Source organism: Sorex fumeus, unplaced genomic scaffold (assembly GCF_029834395.1).
Source record: "Sorex fumeus unplaced genomic scaffold, SorFum_2.1 ptg000093l, whole genome shotgun sequence".
Taxonomy (NCBI): domain Eukaryota; kingdom Metazoa; phylum Chordata; class Mammalia; order Eulipotyphla; family Soricidae; genus Sorex; species Sorex fumeus.
The window spans coordinates 6,115,763-6,137,813 of NW_026606150.1; the positions used below are offsets into that span (position 1 = coordinate 6,115,763).

The 22,051-nt window shown below is 47.9% G+C and overlaps 1 protein-coding gene across 2 annotated transcripts in view; it reads left to right on the plus strand.

Annotated features, from left to right (window-relative positions):
* KDM2A (lysine demethylase 2A) overlaps window positions 1-22,051 on the plus strand; it is a 123,311-nt gene that overhangs the window by 93,047 nt on the left and 8,213 nt on the right. For both annotated transcript variants that reach the window (XM_056132025.1, XM_056132026.1), the window contains 5 exons: window positions 2,196-2,590; window positions 15,701-15,784; window positions 18,328-18,597; window positions 19,493-19,624; window positions 20,484-20,573. In XM_056132025.1, coding sequence (XP_055988000.1) covers window positions 2,196-2,590; window positions 15,701-15,784; window positions 18,328-18,597; window positions 19,493-19,624; window positions 20,484-20,573 — 971 coding nt within the window. The remainder of the gene's footprint in view (window positions 1-2,195; window positions 2,591-15,700; window positions 15,785-18,327; window positions 18,598-19,492; window positions 19,625-20,483; window positions 20,574-22,051) is intronic.

Below are 22,051 nucleotides of genomic sequence, written 5' to 3' on the forward strand. Positions count from 1 at the left end.
GTACAGTGGGTAGGGCATTTACCTTGCCCATGACCAACTGCATTTGATCCCCAGCATCCCATATGGTCCCCCAAGCTGACCAGGAGTGATTGCTGAGTACAGAGCCAGGAATAACCCCTAAGCATTGCTGCGTGTGGCCAAAACAAAAAAATTCCAGATTAAGCAAACTATATGTTGGTTTTTGGACCACACAGTGCTTGGAGTAGTCCAAAAGACAGACAAACCTAAATAAATAAACAACACCTCACAGATTTAAGGCCTTTTCCTTTATAAGCGATATATATAGATATTTGCTTGTATATGTGTTTTTAAATAGAGATATTAGAATATAAATTTGGTTAATACATTAATACATATAAAGTTATTATTGTGAGTTAAATGTCATTATTCACATTTTGCACATTGGCACATTGTTGCTCATAGAGGTGAAATAAGATAAAATAATGTTGTTTGTGGGCTGGAGCAATAGCACAGCGGGCAGGGCGTTCGCCTTACAAGCGGCCAACATAGCCGACGCGAGTTCGATTCCTCCACCCCTCTCGGAGAGCCCGGCAAGCTACCGAGAGTATTCGATATGCCAGACACAGTAACAACAAAGTCTCCAATGGAGACGTTACTGGGCCCGCTCGAGCAAATCGACGATCAACGGGAGGGCCTTTACCTTTTAATGTTGTTTGTGATCTTATAGTTAACAAGTGTAAAATCCCTAAACCCTTGAACCAGATTGCTAAAACTCTAAAATCTGTCCTCTCCCTTTCCCCTTCTTTCCTCTCTCCTTTTTTTGTTTTTGTTTTGGGGGCCACACCCAGCAATGCTCAGGGTTACTCCTGACTGTGAAGTCAGGAATTTCTCTTGCTGGTGCTCTGGGGGCCAGTGGGATACCAGGGATTCACCCTGGGTTGGCCATGTGCAAGTCAAGAGCCCTACCCACTGTACTGTCTCTCTGGCCCTCCTCTCTCCTCTGTTGAGCCACCCAAATGGTGCTCACGAGGCCTTGGGACACCTCCCAAAAATTCTTCTCCAGCCAGGCCAGTGGTTTAGGGCACAAGCCTAAGGCTGTGGTGCTGGGGATCAAACTAGGGCTGACCACAACCAGGTCATAGGTTGTGACCCCTGTACCACTCTCGCACCGTTTTTTTCATAGGGAGCCCAGCAGCATTGCTGGGCCCCGCCCACTCTGACAGGAATCAAACCAGCACAGGGCAGGGGGCAGTGGTGTTGCACGAAACAGTGCTGGGGCCCTACCCACTCCCACAGGAATCAGCCTAGCGGGGGGGGGGGGGGGGGGGGGGCGGTACACAGCAGAACTGGGGGTTGAGCCCAGAGCCTGCGCATGCTACTTATGTTCTCTGCCACTTGAGCTCTCTCTGGCCCCTGAAATATTTTTTTGAACACAGGTTTCTTCAAGAGGAAAAGGCCTTAAATCTATGAGACTGGGGGGGGGGGGGGGGAGAGATTTTTATTGTTTAAGCTTTTAAAGCACAGTGTGAGATTATAACTCCATATATTAAACTTGAAACGTGAAATTCAAAGAGTGGGCCCTTGCCAGTTTTTGAAAATCCAGTTGACAATCATCATTATTATCCTTTTGATTGGGATCCTATTCTTTAACTGGCATCTTTATTGGGGGTGTTTTGGGGTCTTGGTTGTCACACCTGGAGATGCTCTGTGGTTACTCCTGACTCTGCACTCAGGAATTACTCTTAGTGTAACTCAGGGGACCCGTATTGGATGCCTGGGTTGAATCTTGCCTGGCACATGCAAGGCAAGGCTAGGTACCCTACCGACTATACTATATCTTTTGCCCCTTAACTGATATCCAAGTAGACAGATTGGGAAAAAGAGATCATTGCCATCATACATATTGTAGTACTGGTTTATTGATTTACAAGACTTCTCCAAAATGCTCTATATTACATTAACATCGTGGCCCCTTCCTCATGCCATGCCTACTTTCACTGATCACATAGCCAATCAGGTATATTCTTACTGCCTTGTTTGTTTTTGGGGGACCACCCTGGCAGTGCTCATGGGTACTCTTGGCTCTGTAGGAATTACTCCTGACAATGCTCACGGAACCACATGGGGTGCCAGGAATCTAACTCTGGACCACCTTCTACAAGGCAAACCTCCTAACCTCCTGTACAATTGCTCTGGCCCCCATTCTCACTGCTTTTTTATCTTCATACTGGCAGATTTGGAGTTAAACGGCCTGGACTCTGGAAACGGGGATGAGGAGGCCTTGGATCGAGAAACACGGCGCTTGAGCAGTAGACGTTCCGTTCTCACTAGCCCTATAGCCAATGGCGTCAACCTGGATTATGATGGGATGGGCAAGACGTGCCGAAGTCTTCCGACGCTGAAGAAAAGCATGTCTGGGGACTCGCCCTCAGACTCCAGCCGAGGTTCCCACAATGGCCAAGTGTGGGATCCACAGTGTAGCCCCCGCAAGGACAAGCAGGTGCACCTAACCCATTTTGAGCTTGAAGGCCTTCGCTGCCTTGTAGATAAGTTGGAGTCTCTGCCACTGCATAAGAAATGTGTCCCCACGGGCATAGAAGACGAAGATGCCCTCATTGCTGATGTCAAGGTAAGGGATGGTCCTGGCGTGACGGTTACTGATCTGGCTAGAGCACTCAGTTTCAGTATTCTAGAGAAGACGTGAGGACTCTGAAAATGACCACATGCACGTATATGTTGTACTGCCTGCATAATGTCCATCTTCCTGGGTGGCGTTAATTTTCCGTTGGGTAAATACTAACGTATGTTTTGTATGGACTCAAGTTTAGTCCTAAGAACACAGGTTTCACACTAACCCTAAAAATAATGAGATTTTGAGAAAATGTTAGCATTTAATAGTGCTTTAGGGGCCAGAGTGATAGATAGTACCGTGGGAAGGACTCTTGCCTTGCATGCAGCAAGCCTTGGTTCTATTCCCAGCACCAGGAGTGATCGCGGGGCACAGAGTCAGGAGTAATCCCTGAGCACTGCTGGGTGTGATCCAAAACAAAAACAAAAAAGATGTGCTTTATACTTAAGTTATCCTGAGGTCTATTTTACATCAAAAATTGTCTCAACAATATCACCTCTGTGGCTGGAGCAATAGCACAGCGGGTAGGGCGTTTGTGTTGCATGCGGCCGACCCAGGTTCGATTCCCAGCATCCTATATGGTCCCCTGAGCACCGCCAGGTGTAATTTCTGAGTGCAGAGCCAGGAGTAACCCCTGAGCATCGCCGGGTGTGACCTAAAAAGCAAAACAAACAAAAAAAAATCACCTTAACCAGATTGAGACAAAAGAAATTGTTCTACATTGAATTATGTTGAGTAAGTTTAGCATATTAATTTCAAATGTATCTAGACTTGGGTCTGGAGAGCTTGTACAGTAGGTAAGGTACTTGCCTTGCACGTGTTTTGATCCCCAGCATCCTATTTGGTCCCCTGTGTGCTGCACCAGAAGTAGTTTCTGAGTGCAGAAGCAGGAATAACCTATGAACATTGCTGGTTGTTGCCCAAAAACAAAACCAAACAAATTAAATGTATCTTGACTTAATACAGTGAAACAACTTTTGAGAAAATGTCGTTTCTTTGCACATTTTATGAGTCTCCTAATATTAGTAATTTTTAGAGCCTAGCCTCTCCCTTATGTTTTTTGATTTCAAAGAAGAAGACGCTCTCTCTTGAACTTTTTAACCAGTTCCATAGACTTATTTTTTAAAGAATCCAGACTTGAGCTTTCTGAATTAAAGGGAGTTGTTTTAAGTCTTTCCTCATAAGTAATCATTGGTCGGTGCTATGTATTGGGTGCAGATATGAATGTATATTAGAAAGCAGGTTCTCAATTTGTAACGTATGTTTAAACTTTAATATAAATTATTATAAATCTACATTTTAGGGAATAATTTTGTGTGACCTATGGGGAAGTGAGCTGAATATTTCATAGTAGGTCTTATCCCTGATTTCAGATTCAAGTTTTTTTTCTTTGCCATCTTATTACCAACTGAGGTGCTCATCAGAATGATTCCAGAGACCAGCATAGACCCTGAACTTTCTTCTTTCGGTAGTTGACTTTGTCGTTCTATTATTCTCTTTACGCGTCAGTGAAAAGGTAAACAAATGAGAAAAGGGTAGTGGCCTATTGAGGTTGGTTCTCCAACAGTGATAAAAAGTGGGTGTTTCATTTTACAGTGTTTGTTCTAGAAGAGGCAGGTGGTGCCATTTGTCTTTTATTTAGGGGAGGAAAAGACAAAGTTTCAGGTAGGTGTAGTCCTATTTCCTAATCTGATGATTAATGTGCTACAAAACAAGGGTAAACATACTTTGGGAACCAGTGAGATAATACAAGCAGGTAGGGTTCTTGCCTTGCGTGCAGCCAACCTTGTTCAATCCCTGGCACTGCATATGGTATGGTCCCAGAATCCTGCCAGGAGTAAGACCTGAGCACAGCTAATAGACTTTTCTTTTTTCTGCTTTTTTGCTTTTTTGGGTCACACCCGGCGATGCACAGGAGTTACTCCTGACTTTGCACTCAGGAATTACGCCTGACGGTGTTCAGGGGGCCATATGGGATACTTGGCACGCAGGAATCCCTGGTATTGCGTAATACCTTGAACACCTCCTGAAGTGACCCCTTAAGCACAGGCACAGGAATAGCCCCCAGCACAGCTAGGTATGACCCAAAAATACTTAATGAAACCTTTTGAATGTAATAATAATAAACAACAGGGCCAGAGCAATAGTACAGAGGGTAGGGCGTCTGCCTTGCACATGGCTAGGTTTAATCCCCGACGTCCCATATGGTTCCCTCAGCACTGCCAGGAGTAACCCTAAACGTCATCGGGTGCTACCTCACTTCCCAATTTTGAGAGAACCAAGGACATTACTTTATTGTTTTTCATTGTGATAGGACATCTGTTAAGGGTATGATACTGAGAGTTTGATTATAGGGTTTTTCCCCCTAGGAAAAAAGGTTTTGTTTTTGTTTTTCTTTTCTGTAGCTATTCCATCATAGGTCCATGTTGGAAATATTAAATTGTGACTCTTGCTTTGGACCCAAACCCTGTAGTGCTAAGGGGTCACTCCTGGCTCAACACTCAGAATCACTCCTGCTGGGCTTGGGGAACCAAATGGGGTGCTGGGAATTGAACCCTGATTGGCCACCATGTAGGGCAAGTGCCTTACTGTTGTACTATCTCTAGTCCCAAATTGTAATTTTCTAATATTAAACATTAAAATTGTGACAAACTAAATTTGAGACTTGTTAACTTCACAATGAAAGAAAGGTTTCTAAGTTTATATCTCACTAGCATTATTTTGACACAGGTATCAATATTTCTAGTTCATGTAAAGAAAACTATCCTTTTAGTCCTGCGTGTCTCTGGATCACTTTGATGCCTGTGAATCCAGTGGCAGGAAGTCTTATTTTAATCCACCATTTAGTTGTACGAGGTCAAGTACCATGATATAAATATGCAAACTCACTTAAGTGGTAAAGACAGACTTTTGAGAAGAGGTATACTAAGGGGAAATGTGGAAAAAAGTGGGGCCTAATATTAAACTGGTAAAGAAACTGCTGGATTGTATGGAAGCTCAGTTTCTAGCTTTTTGAGGAATGCCCACATTGTTTTCCAAAAAGGCTGAACCACTCAGCATTCCCACCAACAAAGAAGAAGAGTCCCTTTCTCCCTGCATCCATGCCAGCATTAGTTACTCTTGTTCTTTTTGATCTGTGCCAGTCTCTGTGGTGTGAGATAATATCTCATTGTTATTTTGATTTGCATCTCCCTGATGATTAGCAATGTAGAGCATTTTTTTCATGTGTCCTTTGGCCATTTGTATTTCTTCTTTGAGGAAGTTTCTGTTTATTTCTTCTCCCTATGTTTTGATGGAGTTGGATATTTTTTTCTTGTAAAGTTCTACCAGTGCTGTGTGTGTGTATGTGTATGATATTAATCCCTTTATCAAATGGGTATTGCATAAATAACTTTTCCAATCTGTGGACTGTTTTTTATGTCTTGGTCACCATTTCTTTTAAGGTGCAGAAGCTTCTTAGTTTAATGTAGTCCAGTTTGTTTATCTTTGCTTCCATTTGCTTGGTCAGTGAGTGGTGGTTCATCCTTGAAGATTCCTTTAGCTTCAGTGTTATGAAGTTCGGCCCATATTTTCCTCCATGTGTCTTAAGGATTCAGGTCTGATACTGAGATTGAGGTCTTTAATCCATTTTGATAGGACTTTTGTCCCTGGCATTAGAAGGAGGTCTGGTTCATATTTTTGCATGTGACTGTCAAGTTTCTGCATGTAGGTACCACTTCTGGGAATATACCCTGGAAGCCCAAAAACACACAGCAGAAATGCTGCCTGTACTTCGATGTTCATTGCAGCACTATTCACAATAGCCAGAATCTGGAAACAACCCAAGTGTTCGGGAACAGATGACTGGTTAAAGAAACTGTGGTACAGCTACACAACGGAATATTATGCAGCTGTTTGGGAAAATGAAATTGTGAAGTTCACTTATAAATGGATGGATGTGGACTGTGTCATGCTGAGTGAATGAGTCAGAAAGAGAGGGATAGGGGCTGGAGTGACAGCACAGCAGGTAGGGCGTTTGCCTTGCACACGGCCAACCAGGGTTTGATTCCCAGCATCCCATATGGTCCCCTGAGCACTGCCAGGTGTAATTCCTGAGTGCAGAGCCAGGAGTAACCCCTGAGCATCGCCAGGTGTGACCCAAAAATTAAAAAAAAAAAAAGAGAGAGGGATAGTCATAGAATGATTAGACTCTTTCGTGGAATATAAAAAACATAATATGAGAGACTAATATTATGTAGGAACAAGAGCCAGGAGGATTGGTCCACAGTTGGAAGCCTGCTTCGAGTGCTGGGGGAGAAGGCAGCTAGGATAGAGAAGGGAGCACTTTGGCAATGATAGTTGGAAGTGATCACTCTGGATAAGAACTGCGTGCTGAAAGGAGGTAAAGGAACAAACAGGACAGCCTCTCTGTATCTTGTATTGCACCATAATGCTCAAATGGGGGGTGGGGAGAGCGAGAGAGAGAGAGCGCGAGCAAGCGCCTGCCATAGAGAGAGGCTGGGGTCGGGGGGGCAAAAGGGAAACTGGGGACACTGGTGCTGGGAAATGTACACTGGTGGGGGGATGGGTGTTGGGACACTGTATGAGTATGACGGAAACCTGACCGTGAACAGAGCTTTGTAACTCAGTATCTTGAGGCACTTCAATTTTTTTTAATTAAAAAAGAAAAAAAGACAGTAAAGGTGGCTGCAAGGGGGCTTGGGGGATAAGTTCAGACGAGACTGGGTCTTAGGAGCATCGGTAGGGAGTGCCGGAGAGAGCTTTCTTCTGTTTCTCGGCATGGCCACCTTACTGGGGAAGGCAGGCCAGAGCACAGGGGACAAGAGGCCAGTGGATGGCTGCAGAGACTGACAGTGTTTGAATTCTCCCTGCAGGACTGTCCACACCTTCTCTTGTTTACCATAGTCAGAGGCAGCTGCTTGGAGGAGAGGCAGATTTAGAACCACCTCTGCAGGTAGTTTCACTTAAGATCAAATGGGTTACAAAATCCTGCACCTGACCAGCTGTTTAATCAGAGACTTCTAGGACAGTGAGTTTAGGGGTCGAGTACTGTGAAACAGCATCACCTACGCGATAGAAAGCATTGGGTTCCAGAGTACATGCCCAATCACTGCGCAGCTGGAGAGTACAGTGTAAGGAGAGGCTGCACTGCAGTGCAGGCAAAGCAAGCCTGAGTGCTCCTTCCTTCGGGAGGAATTATTTCCTGTCCTGGCGGCAACAGCGCTCGCAATAAGTAGCCCACGGGTGAGAAGGCAAGTGAGGTAGCCAAAATTCAATGAAGATACGGCTGTTTTGGTGGCATGGTAAGTGGACTTTGGAGATTCTGGTGTGTTAAGTTCAACAGTGTTGAAAGGACCCCAGAATATTAGAATCATGAGTTAGATGGAAAGGGGGCATCGTAAGTGTTGACTCGGAGGGTTGAGAGAGAGCACAGCGGGTAGGGTGTTTGTTTTGCACACTGACTTGGCTGACTTGGGTTCAATCCCCGGCATTCCCTGTGGTCCCCCGAGCCTGCCAGGAGTGATCCCTGAGCAAAGAGCCAGGAGTAAGCCCAGGGCACAGCTACACAATGGCCCAGAAACCAACAGCACCACCAACGAAGTGTTGACCAGGGGCCAGCAAGAGAGTGTAGCAGGTAAGACGCTTCCCTTGCGTGTTAGAAAGAGGTGACCAATACCAGGCCTGTGTGCCACCCTGTGTCCACTATCTCCAGAGTTCTGAATTGCTTGGGAAGTCTCAAAGTTCTGAGGGAAAAAAATGGTTCTGGACAGGGGGAAGGTTCTTCTCAGTTCAGCAGTTTATGGTTTCCGGAGTTGGAGCACTAGTATAGCAGGTAGAGCATTTGCCATGCACATGGCCAACCCGGGTTTGATCCCCAGCACCCCATGTGGTCCCCAAAAACTGACCAAGAGTGATCCCTGAGTGCAGAGCAAGAAGTAAGTCTTGAGCACTGCCAGGTGTGACCCCTGAAGAAATAAAGGTTTTAGCTGCAGGAGAAATAGTACCAGGGGAAAGGGCATTTGCCTTGCACACAGCCAACCCGAATCCAATCCCTGGCACCACATTGGGTCTCCAGCTAAGAATGATCCTTGAGCGCAGAGCCAGGAGTAAGCCCTGAGCACTGCCAGGTGTGGCCCAGAAATAAAACCTGTAATAAACATAAAAAGTGTTTACTCGCCGTCCACAGGGATAAGACAGCAGGTGGAGCGCTCTTGCCTTGCACGGGGCCCACCTGGGTTCAATTCTTGCACCATATATGGCTCAGCCGAGCCTCGTCAGGCGTGATCCCTGAGCCTAGCACTTAATTGGTAAAGTTCAGGGGAAGGTAATCGGTCTGAATTGAATCCCATTGAGAACCTTATGGGTAACTTTGACTTTTAAAAGTGAACGGAAGATAAAATGGAGTTTTGCTTATGTGAGATATTCTCATATTTCTAAAACTCAGGGCTTGTATTCTAGGGACTGGAGCGACAGTACAGCGGGTCCAATTGCTGCCCTTGCCTTGCCTGGTTCACTCCCTGGCACCACATACGGTCTCCGGAACTCAGCCAGAGGGGATGGATCCCTGAGTGTCACCTTGTCTGACCCCAAAAACAAAAAACCCTCGGAGATTGTATTCTTGAGATACGTATTTTATTTATTTATGCTGGACAGAGTGTAGTGGGGAAAGGTCTTTAGGGGGTCAGAGAAAAAGTGTAACAGGCAGGGCACTTGTCTTGCATACAGCCAGCCCAGGCTCAGACTCTGGCACCACATATGATTCTCCCCAAGCCCCACCAGGAATGATCCTTGAGCGCAGAGCCAGGAGTAACCCCTGACCACTGCTGGGTGTGGCCCAAAAATAAAAAATAAAATAAATGTTTATGTATATTATTGCACAGAGACCGGAAGGGCTTTTAATTTGTCGATATATTTGGCTACACAAGTCACTGAATGAAACACATCCTGTAATTTTTTTAAACACTTTGACCAACTTAGTAGACATACTGTGTGTGGCTTGGGGGCAGGATAAACAGTATCATTCACGGTCACGGTCCTCCCGTTGTTCATCGATTTGCTCGAGCGGGCCCAGTAACGTCTCCATTAGAGACTTTGTTGTTACTGTGTTTGGCATATCGAATACGTCACGGTGAGCTTGCCAGGCTCTGCCATGTGGGCGAGATACTCTCGGTAGCTTGCCGGGCTCTCCGAGAGGGGCGGAAGCAGTATCATTATTACAGTATAAAATGATGTTATAAATTAATGAACTTATTCCACTGCGTGAATAATGCCTGTCACTGCTAGGAACCAGACTGTGTGTTAGGGTAAATACGCAAATGAGGGCCTGGGTTTTCAGTGGACTAAGAAGGTGTATTCTAGGGCCAGAAAGTGGAGATATTAAGGCATTCACCTTGCATGCAGCAGACCATATACAGTTTGATCCATGGCACTGCGTATAGTCCTGAGCACCACCAGGAGAGAACTTTGAGCATAGAGCCAGGAGTAAGCCCAGAGCACCACTAGTTGTGGCCCAAATACAGAAAAAGAGACTGAGGGAGACGGAGGGAAGGGAAGGGGAGAGGGGAAGGAAAGAAATTTTCCTCTTCTGACACTAATAAAGAAATAAGGAAAATGGAGGATTCAGAGGATTCAGTAACTAGATCTTATACTCCATTAAGCCAGTTTTGGGGTGGAGCAGGAGTTGAAAGGCAAGCTGTACATATAAAACTTAATTTGCAGTTTTAGCCAATGTTTTTGTAACCACACATTCTTTTTTAAGTAGAACATTACAGGACTTGGGGCTGGAGAAATAGGATAGCAGGTAAGCGCTTGCTTTACACGCTTCCAACCCAGGTTTGATCCCTGGCATTGTATATGCTCCCCTGAACACAGAGCCAGGAATAGATCCTGAGCACAGCCAGATGTCGCCCCAAAACAAAAAATAAGTTTCAGGGGCCAGAGAGTTACTAGTAAAATGAGTAAGGCACTTGTGCCTTGCACACAGCCAATACCACTTTGATCCAGCCAATCAAACTTTGATCCTTGGTACCCATATGGTCCCCTAAGCACCACTAGGAGTCAGTCTTGAACATTGGCCAGATGTGACTCCCCCAAAAAAGGTAAAAAGAAAGTTCCAATTTAACTACGAGGTATAGACAATGAGGTTAAAATAGACATATTGTAGGGCCAGAGTCATAATACAGTGGGTAGGGCATTTGCCTTGCATGCAGCTGACCCGGGTTTAATCCCCAAATGCCCATAAGGTCCCCTGACTGATTCCTGAGCACAGAGCCAGGAGTTTGCTCGGAACACAGCCAGGTGTGGCTCCCAAGTCAAAAAATACATATTGTTTTTGGTAGATATGCCAAACACTGTAACAACAAAATCTCCAATGGAGACGTTACTGGGCCCGCTCGAGCAAGTCGATGAACAACGGGAGGGCCTTTACTTACTTTACTTATATATTTTTTTTGGTTTGGGGTCCTCACCTGGCAGAGCTCAGGGCTTATTCCTGGCTTTGTGCTCAGAGATCACTTCTGTCAGAATTGGGGGACAATATGGATGCCAAGGATGGAATCTGGGCCATCTCCGTGCAAGGCAAACACTCTTACCCACTGTATTGTCTCTGGCACCATAAAATCAATACAATTCTTTTAAAAAATTTATATTCTGGGGTCAAAGAGATAGTGTAATAGTCAGGGCATTACAGCCAATCCAAGTTCAATCACTGACACCTTTATTCAATCCCCAGCTCCTCATAACGTACCCCCAAACACCCCCAGGAGTTACCCCTGAGCAGAATCAGGATTAAGCCCTGAGCACCACCAACATAGCCCAAAGGGTGGAGGGTGGGAGGGAGAAAAAATAGATTCTTGGGCTCAGAGTACTAACAGGGGTTAAGGTGTTGCCTTGCTTGTAGCCGACCTTCATTCAAGCCTGCAGGCCATATGTTCCCCCAGCACAGAGCTAGAAATACTTTATTAGCTCGCCTAGGTCTCAAGCACTACCAGGTTCAAGATCAAAAAACCCAAAAAGGGGGGGGGGGCTTTTATATTCCTTTGTAATGTCATATGCTTACTAATTCTGATCTTTTTTACCTCTTATTCTTAATAAGAGAAAAAATATTAGGCCTAGTTTAATCTGTGATTTGGAAACTTACATGGGTTTTTTTTTTGCTGGGGGTGGGAGTAGTTTCTTAATGTCATCATTTTTGGTCCTTTCCTGGTGACCTCCTGAATTTATACTTGCTACAACATGAACTTGGATTTTGTTCTCGAGTATCATGTTTCTGAAGTATTTCTACTTTGTCATCTCTCATTAGTTTTAATAGCAAAATAAATGTTTTCCAAGAAGATCTCACATTTATGTGTTTTTCAAATATAGTTGGCTGATTGCATTGGTTCTTTGAGTCTTAAGATAAAATATTAGTGAGACACTTAGGATTCAAATGACCTTACAAACATTTCTAGGAAGGGTTCAACCAAAATCAGAGACATTGTGCAAGGCAGGTGCCCTCCCCACTATATTATGGCTCTGACCCTGCGCTGAAACATTGGTGCTGGACATTGAGGTCTCCCTTGCAAAGGTTGAGGTTCTTGGTGGCCTGGAATGTTTACGTCAGAGCAGCATCTGTAATTTCTAAAAAGCCAAGGTATGTTTGTGAGTCTACAAATTATATAAACTCAATCTCCAAAATAGTGGGTACACTGTCGCTGGAGAGATTCTTGTTCAGTCTGAGCTTCGCCTTAGCCGTGGGTTTGTTCATGGAGAGGGGGTGACCGTTGTTACTTGAATAACATTGGTGGCATCGAGGGATTTGCCATGGTGCAGGGCTGAATACTCGGGAACATCAGGAAGGAGGCCAGCAAAGCCGACTTGGGACAGGGATGTGGGTGTCCTGAGTGCAGGGCGGTCTGAGGGGTCTGGAAGGTGCCTTGGCCAGAAGTGCCTCCGCTAGTTTGACTTAGCCCTGGGGCGGGGGGGGGGGGGGGGGGGGGCGGCGGCTAGGGAGCTGGCCGGCTATCAAACTGGATTGAGTCAGCATTGGTTTAAATCTGGTGTTCCTGGAGCTTTTTTGTGGGGTTTTTTTTGAATTCTGGTTTTTCTGGGTCTGGATTCTGGACGCTGAAGGCTGGTAGAGCAGGTAACAACTCCAGGGGGTGGGCCTAGTGCCCGGCTCCCCCGTACCGGAGTGCGGGGAGAGAATTGTGGGTGTGCAGTCTGGAACAATGAGAGGTGACCCTGAGGGGAAGGGTGTGGACTGAGCCAAGGACAAACCCGGGGCCAGATGCGGAACGGGTTAAAGCCTTCCCTGCTGCTGGCGCCTTCCGAAGTCGGCCAGGGAGCCCTAGGGGCCGGCCCTGGGTTCTCCTATTGCAGTGGTGGTGGGAGGGAAAAGGCGGGGCGCAGCCTTCACCTCCGGGCAGGTTCCCTCCAATCGCGAGCCGGGAGCTGAGCTGAGCACACCCCCTCCCTCCCCCTCCCTGCTCTGCAGCAGGATGGCTGGGCCCTCTGCCTGGTTCGCTCACTCGAGCTCAGCTCCCCCTCCTGCCATCTTCCGTTGCAAAGCATTTCTGGGAGCTGCATGTGGGTGACGCAGCAGCATTGTTCGCAGGCACAGGAAGCCGCGGCTGAGCTGAAGGGCTTGAGAAGGAGCTCAGAGCACTTGCACGCTGCTCGCTCCCGGCAGCCGGAGGCTCGGAACAGAGCTGCCCAGCCTAATGGACACGGGGCGATTTCCAGAATTTTCAAGTAAATCGGGATTTTTCTAGAGGCAGAAAGCCCAACTCCTTCAGCGCAACTTCCTATACAGAAAACAAAACAAAGACGCTGGGGAAACTTCAACCAACAGCCGCGGCAGCTCCCGAGCGGCGAGAAACGCAAGGTCAGGCGGGCTGGCGGGTGCAAACCCGGTCTGGTTTCGGGGTGTGTGTAACTGTCGGGACTTTGTCTCTGGTGAAGAGGTGAGGGAATTGCTGTGGCGAGTCCAGGACAATGCTGAGCTTACTCTGCTGGCGAGCCGTCACCGCACTTGCTCCCTCGCCTGGTGGGATGTGCTTTTCAGTTGGGTCGCTGGGCTTGGGGGAGTCCTTCACCCCCTCTCTGCCCAGACACCCAGCGTTCTCTTCCTCTTCCTGTGGGGTGTGGGCTTGTGTCTGAATGTTCTCCCTAATGCCAGGATCCTGGAAAGGCGTTCGCCTTTCCACATTCCACACCCTCCCCCTCCCTGTCCCAAACCCCCTCTGGTAAAGGGTGGCGGCTTCTTTATATGGTTTCTGGAAGGGCCTCAGCTGGAGTCTGCCTTTTTTGATGAAAGCAGGGCGTGCTTGCTTGTATGGTCCCAGTGAAATAAGGCTTGGAAGGAAATCTGCATTTCCCTCCACACCCACACAGACCCCCCCCAACTGAGTGGCGTGCCTGCGAACGGGCCCCCAGCCCCCACGCAGACACTTTCTCCACCTACCTTTCCCTCCCCGCAGGTTTGGATGAACAGTTGGGTTCCTTTTCTGCTCGCTCCAGCAGTCGCGGATCTCGCTGTGTGGTCTGTGTTGCCGAAAGTGGAAAGTCCCTGTTTGTGGACAGCTCGGTTCGCAGGCAGAGGAAATGGGCAGAGTCCTACTCGGCACTGCAAAGTGGGGGAGGGGAGCCTTGCGCTCCCAGCACACATTCTGAATGGACTTGAATTTTTCACCCTTGGGAGATTAGGAGCCATACCAGAGCCTTGTCCCACGTGGCACCGTACCCCGCCTCTTCACCCCCACGCAGTGTGGTGCTAACAGGAGGCTCCAGAATAGGATGCCATAGCAACTTGAAGTAAATAAAACGGCTGCAGATGAAATCAGCGAGGGGGAGGGGGCGAAGCATCTGGAGACTTGGCCGAGGGGATCCGCATAGAGGAGCTCCTGGGGTTTGCATTCAGGGGTCTTCTTGGGACCTGACTCGGTGATTTGGAACTTGATCCTTAGATTAAGGGTACGTATGACTAGCAGAGAAAAGCCTCATAACTCGAAAAGTCCCCAGCTCAGAAAGGCCCTGGCCTGCTGGATTAGGAATGCGATTATCAAAGACGGCATGGCATGCTGACCTGTCCAGGATCGCAGTTTTGTGTCTTCTGAAACATTTCTGGCAGCTACAGACCCAAGGCAACCAGGAAGGAACCCAGCCGCCTGCCTTCTGGATCTGTTTTGTTTCTGTTGCTGTTGCCTCAGGGCCCCAGTGGCCAGAAGAGGGATTTCATTCTGGTAGCTTAGGGCTTAGGAACTTTCTGTCTGAAAGGTTTATTTCAAAATAACACACAACCAGTGTGGTTCTCGCAAGTGGCAGTTGCTGTAGCATTGTTTTTCAGGCTATTCAAGCTAGGTTGGTTAAAACGTAAGAACTCTTGCCCCTCAAATCATTCCTAAGATTCTTCCTGCCGCATTAATAAGAAAAGAAGGCAAGTAACTGTGTCTGTGGTGTGGGCAGTAGTGGGAGAGCGAGAATGATTCCAGGTTCCTGTCAGGGTTGAAAAAGAGAGTCCTCAGAATTGTCTGCCATAGAGGCAGGGTGAAGACTGGGACGGGGGCGGGAGGGGGGCGGATACTGGGGACATTGGTGGTAGAGAATGCACTGGTGGAGGGATAGGTGTTCGATTATTGTATGGCTGAAGCTCAAACGTGAAAGCTTTGTAACTGTATCTCAGTGATTGAATTAAAAAAAGTCCTCAAATGAATACAGGATATTAAGGTTGTGTACATACTATTAATTCCATGTTAGCCAACGTTTTCTGCTTTTTTGACTAAAGCAAAATGAAGGCAATACTTCCTGCTTGTTAGTATTCATTAACTGGCATAGGAAACTAAAGGGGTGGTAAGGAAAAAGTTTTACTGTCGTCTCGAACTAGGACGGCGACTAGTATTCAGCCTGAGAGGACAGTGAGCACAAATGGAGCTGGGCACAGAAGTCAGTTCAGAGCTTTGGCAGGCTGGCCGAGCGCGCCTGCTAGTCCGTCTTCACTGTACTTGCTCTGCAGTTGCTTCCGTCTGGAGGGGGCGAGCGCTGCCAGCCCTTGGTGTTCATGGCACGAAGGCTAAGTCTGGAGGTTGGTAGCCCTTGTTGACAGCGTGCTGCCTTTTCCCTCTTGTCTCTTAGATTTTGCTGGAGGACCTTGCCAACAGCGATCCCAAGTTAGCCCTCACTGGAGTCCCGATAGTACAGTGGCCAAAGAGGGATAAGGTAAGTAAGTGGGCACCTGATCTCCAAGGTGCTGATGCATTTTACTGGCTTGCCAGTCCTGCTCAGGGATGAAAAGGAACTCTGGGGAGGTGGCTCCTGTTCGGGCATCTCTCCTGCCAGACCACCATGTGCGGGGCCAGCCAGGTTCTGTCCCTTTAGCCCAAAAGGATTTTGAACGTGTTAAAATCATATCATGTCCATTGGAAAGGTTAGAGTGTTTCTGTGTTGGGATGTAATCACAAGATTTCCTCTTTAAATTTTTCATTGAATTGAAAAGAGAAGAAATTGTTTTTTATTTTCATTGTCAGCTAGTACTTATTATTAGCTAGTTATAAAATTTCATGCCTCTAAAGTTAGGTCCTTTATAGTTTTTTTCATGTTGTCCTTTGTCAAGGTTATTCTAAAATAAAAGTAAGATAGATGGACGTGAGTCCAGCAAATAAATTAGGCCTTTCATTGGTGTTCCTTGCTGAAACTTGCAAAGCCATCGCACGTTCCCAGAGTGCTTAGGCAGAACGGAAAGGTGCACAGCTGCAAGGTGCCTTTAAAGAACCCCCTCTCTAGGGTGGGAGAAGAGCTGCTTGATTCCGTTTGGCCACACGAGACTGCGGCAGAGCAATCGAGTCATTTCTGGCTGTCATTTGTTTTATGCCAGGAAAGTGTTTAAGGCATGGTGGGAAATTAAATAAGTAGAAATCTTGGTCTTTGTTCTTGAAAGATCACCAGCAAGTTAAGAATACAAGTGGTAAAATTACGAACATATACCTGAGATATTTATTCCACACTCAAATGTTCTGGAGTATCTGCTACATGCCAAGTGCCATTCTTAAGAATGATAAGAGAGACCGGAGTGATAGTACAGCAGCTAGGACACTTGTCTTGCACTCTCCTGACTCGAGTCTGATCCCTGGCACCAAGAAGCCCGCCAGAAATGATCTTTGAGCACAGATCCAAGAGTCAACCCTGAATACTTCCAGGTCTGGCCACCCCTCACCCCCCCAAAAAAAAAAGAAAGAAAACGTGTTTGATTTTTTGGTTTATTTTGGGGCCACTCTTGGTGGTGCTCAAGACTGACTCCTGGCTCTGTGCTCAGGGATCACTCCTGGAGGGCTAAGAGATATATATGGTGCAGGGCATAGAACCCAGGCCGGCCGCGTGCAAGGCAAACACCCCACCCATTGTACTGTCACAGTGGCCCCCTGAAAAGGAAAAGAGTGACAAGGGAGGAGCCAGAGCTATAGTACAGCAGGTTGGGCGCTTGCCTTGCACATCCTGGGTTTGATCCCCCATAAGCCCTGAGTACAGCCAGGTGTGACCCGAAAACAACAAAAAGATGCGAGGGCCAGAAAGACGGCACAGGGGTCTTAGGCTCTTCCTGTGAATGCAGCCAGGCCCCTTTTGATCTCCAGCCCTGCTTATGGTTCACAGAACATCATCAAGAGTTACACCGCGTGAGCACAGTGCCAGGGTGAACTCTGAGCAGTGTCAGATTGGGGGAGATGGCTCAAGGGGCAGGAACAGACTGTAAGAGACCTAGGTTTGCTACATGGCATGGTCTCCTGAGCACTGTTGGGAGTGACGTAGGGCAAAAGCAGAGAGATAGGATGATAGGGGGTCTGGGAGATGGGCTCGGGGCCAGGGGCACATGCCCACTCCCCTTAGGACCATCAGTTGTACCTTCGTGGTCCACAGAAGTGCAGGCCCTGAGCAGTTCCTCATTCCTGGCCCTGGCATTGAACCTTGGCCAAGTAATTCCAGGAGTACCCTGGAAAGGTAGGTCAGGGTCACATGCCAGTCACTGAGTTCGGTCATTGGCACTGCCCCTCCCCCACTGCCAGTTGTAACCCTGCAGGTCCTAGAGCACTGCCATGGACATTTTGGGAGGAGAAATAAGTGCCAGAGAAGTGAACCGACCTATCTCCCCCTCGTCCCATACGTTCTCTGTAGGGATATAATCTGAGTGGTGCTGTTCAGAAGGAGGAAGTGTGGAGGGCCCTTGGCGTGACTGGGATATGTAGGAAGCCTTGGGGCCTAGTGAATCTTAGAGGGTGCAAAGGTTAGGGGCAGTGCTGTGGGTTAAACTGACCCCATTTGATCCATAGCACTGCATGGCTGCCCGAGCAGCCCCACACCCTTGGGCCCTGGCATTGATCCACTGACCCACTTGGCCAAGTATTGAATATATTTTAGGGTTTGAGGCCATTTGGTTTCCATCACAGCTTCTCAGTTCTGACATTTAACATGAAAGCAGCCATAGCTAGCTAATAATTGAGTGTAGTTGTGTTCTAGTGAACTCACATTTATAAGAACAAGCAGGGGACAAATTTGTCCACATTTTATAGTTTCCCAAATCATGGACCTTCTGTCATTTTATTTTTATTTATTTATTTATTTTTTTGCTGGGGGGGGGGGTTGGAATTCAGGCATCAAATCTAGGGCTTCCTATGTGTGAGGCATACGCTCCCACTGAGCTCCATCCCTCATCTCTACACATCAGTCTTAAAACCATCTGATATATTTGATCTCACTGTTTTTTCTCCTAGCTTAAATTCCCTGCCCGGCCAAAGGTGCGGGTTCCCACCATCCCCATCACAAAGCCTCACACTATGAAACCAGCCCCACGGTTAACACCCGTGAGACCAGCTGCTGCCTCCCCCATCGTATCAGGAGCCAGGCGGAGACGAGTGCGGTGTCGAAAATGCAAGGCCTGCGTGCAAGGAGAATGTGGTGTTTGTCACTACTGCAGAGACATGAAGAAGTTTGGGGGGCCTGGTCGAATGAAGCAGTCCTGTGTCCTCCGGCAGTGCTTGGCAGTGAGTGATCAGTTGGGTGAAAAACGGGGGAGTGATGGGGATAGTAAGACCAAAGGCCTCCTGACCAGAGGACAGAGCCTCAGAGACTTCGGAGTGGAGTGGAAAATGCTGTGCTCTCTTGGGGTCTTCCTCATCTCATCTCTTGCTGAATTCAGGAGAAAGTGTCTAATTCTGATTTATCTTTCACCCGGTTTTCAAGTGAAAGGCCAGTGCTTTAAGGGCAACTCAGGACCATCTATTTCCTCTTTGAAAAGATTAGAAAGGCAGGGGCTGGAGTGATAGCACAGCGGGTAGGGCGTTTGCCTTGCACGCAGCCGACCCAGGTTCGATTCCCAGCATCCCATATGGTCCCCTGAGCACCACCGGGGTAATTCCTGAGTGCAGAGCCAGGAAGGAACCCCTGTGCATTGCTGGGTGTGACCCAAAAAGCCAAAAAAAGAAAAAAAGGATTAGAAAGGCAGGACTGGGCGCCAAAGCCATAGTACAGCAGGGAGACCACTTGACTTGTACACAGCCAACCTGGGTTTGATCCCCAGCACCCGTTATGGTCTCCCAGGCCCCTCCAGGAGTGATCCCTGATCACAGAATCAGGAGTAAGCCCTGGACATCGCTGAGTGTGTGCCCCCCTCTTCTCCCCTCCCCCCCCAAAAAAAAGGACTTAAGAGGCCAGAGATTGACGGAAAAATAAACTAGTCTCCCAAATAATTGTTTCTATCCATATTCTTCCTCGGACATATTTCTACCAAAACCCTGTCTTCTGCAAGGCATTGGTTCCCTCCCTGTTTACTCGAGAATTACAGGAACCAAACTGTGACCCTTCTTTGGTTGGAGAGAAGCTGAAATGATAAGGATCTAAGTCTGCTGTTGTTGGATTTTTATCTCTGCTCTCTTGTAGCCCAGACTGCCTCACTCAGTCACATGTTCCCTCTGTGGAGAAGTAGATCAAAATGAGGAAACACAGGATTTTGAGAAGAAGCTCATGGAATGTTGTATCTGCAATGAAATTGTGCATCCCGGCTGCCTCCAGGTGAGGGCAGGCCCCAAGAGCTCCTTAGCTCCCGGCTGAGAGTGGACAGAGAGTGAGTCATCTGACACCAGAGACCCTGGTCACGGGTGATCAAACACGGACCCTTGACTCAGCTGTCCAGACTGTGGGTCAGCGCTGTGCTGGGTGCTGAGGATAGAGCAATTCACAGAATGCGCCCGAAACTTGTAGCCTGGCCTCTGGAGGGTGTGGAGTCCAGCCTTCGTGGAAACGGTTGAGTGTTGTGGAATGTTCCATGCCTTAGTGCATCTAGGATTGGGTCCTGGGGGGTGAGCAGGGTGTGAGCAGCCCAGCCTTTAACACTCAGCCTGGGCATGGCCTCCTGTGCGCCTGAGTTGTCTTGGAGAAACATAATAAGGAAGCTCAGATCTCAGCCTCAATCTTCCTTCAGCTTCTCAGTGTGGATCAAGCACTTTGCGTAATCATGCTACTCACCACAGCCCTATAAGAAGGCTCTTATTATTGATCCCTGTTTTACGGTTGAGACCCCACCAAGCCAGAGGCCGGAGTACTAGTCTCTGAACCCAGGCAGCCATAGCTAGTCTGTATGCCCTGCCATCAGATCAGGGCTGACACTGCTCCTGAGTGTCCAGAACCTTTTGCAAAGTGGCCTGAGACCTCGCGGGTTGATCCAGATGCTTAGGAGCCTCGCTGCAGAGCTAGATTTGCTCCGATGACCGCGGGAGGCTAGTTTTCCAGTGCTGGAAGGTATGGGGTGACTCCAGTTTCTCTCCCTTAGGGACCACTGTGTGTGATCATTTGGTGGAGGAAGTTTCAGAGAGCTTTTTGTTTGTTTGAATAATGAGCCGTTTTTAACATCCCTCTCTGCCTCTTCTGATAGATGGATGGAGAGGGCCTGCTTAATGAGGAATTGCCAAATTGCTGGGAGTGTCCAAAGTGCTACCAGGAGGACAGCTCAGAAAAAACCCAGGTAAGAGGCATCAGGGCTGGGAGATAGCTGCGTGTTTGCCTTTGCAGCTTCCTCCACGCTCCTTCTCTGACCTTGGAGTTCCCACCTGCACTGAGCTACATCTCGGGCTCCTAATGGTATCACTGGTGGGGAGTTGAACTCTGGGCCTCACATTTGTAAGGCAAGTGATTTACTGCTGAGTTAAACCTCCAGCCCCCAAGAATCAGTTTCACTGTTAGATTTTGGGCATTGTTTGTTTGTTTTTTACTTTAGGTCATACCTGGTGGTGCTCCAGAGTTACTCCTGGCTCTGCACTCAGAAATTACTCCTGGCAGTTGCTCGGGGGATCATATGGGATACCGGGTCGGCCACATGCAAAGCAAATACCCTACCCACTAGAGTTTCTAATGTTTTTGTGTGGGTGGGGTGAGGGTTTTTTGTGGAATTTTGGGGGTTTTGGTTTTTGGACCACTCCTGGTGGGCTCGAGACCATCTTGGGGTCCTGGGGATCTGACCTGAGCTGGATACATGCAAAGCAAGCACCCCACCTGCTGTCTAGCCCCTTGTGTGTTTTTTTTTTAAAAATGTGTTTTATAGGGCCCAGAGAGATATTACAGAAGATAGAATGCTTGCCTTGCATGTGGCCGGCCCAGGCTTGATCCCCAGCATCCCATATGGCCCCTCCAAGTACTGACGGGAGTAATGCCTGAGCACAGAGCCAGAAATAAGCCCTGAGCATCACTAGGTGTGGCCCAGAAACAAACCAAAAAAGACTCTGTGTTTCATAGGAAGGGTGTGCAGCTCGGCAGTTCTGGGGGGAAATAAATAAGGTGAGGAACGAAAATTGAGGGGATGCAGTGACCAATACGACAAATAAATACAAAGGGATGCCAACGATTCCAGTTAGGATCACATTTTTGTCATCTTCACATTGGTGGCCTTGAGAAAACACCCTGCCCACATGCCCAAATGTGTTCCGCAGGCGAGACCAGTGCCACGACCTTCGTCCAGAGCAGCTATGTTTGTTGGCCAGTGGTCGCTGGTAATGTCAGAGGGCCAAAGAGGACTCTGGTTACTTAGTCCAGCAAAATAAACCCTGGTTTGAACACATGGAGAGTCGGCGTGGGGCCTAGAGTCAGTGGCGCCAGTGTTAGCACCTGGTGCGCTTCCTTGTCTTCTTCCTGTTCCATTTGTCTTGGTCATCATGGTCGTCTTAGTGGGGGTCCTGAGCTTGCTTGTGTTCGGGAGCAGGTGGCAGTTTATTACTTTCTGATACATTGTGACCGGGCCACACTCCATGGTGGGGTGGGTGTCTCCTTGGGGGACTAGAAGGAGCAGAAGCAACAGCAGGATTGCTGCTTCAGGACTTGAGGTGTATTCTTAGATCACGGGGAGGGGGTGTTTGGGCTTGGGGGCCATGCAGTGCTGGGCTTCGAACCCAGCTCCACACCCAGGCCTCCCAAGTGCAAAGCCAGCACATCAGCCTTCAGCCGGCTCAG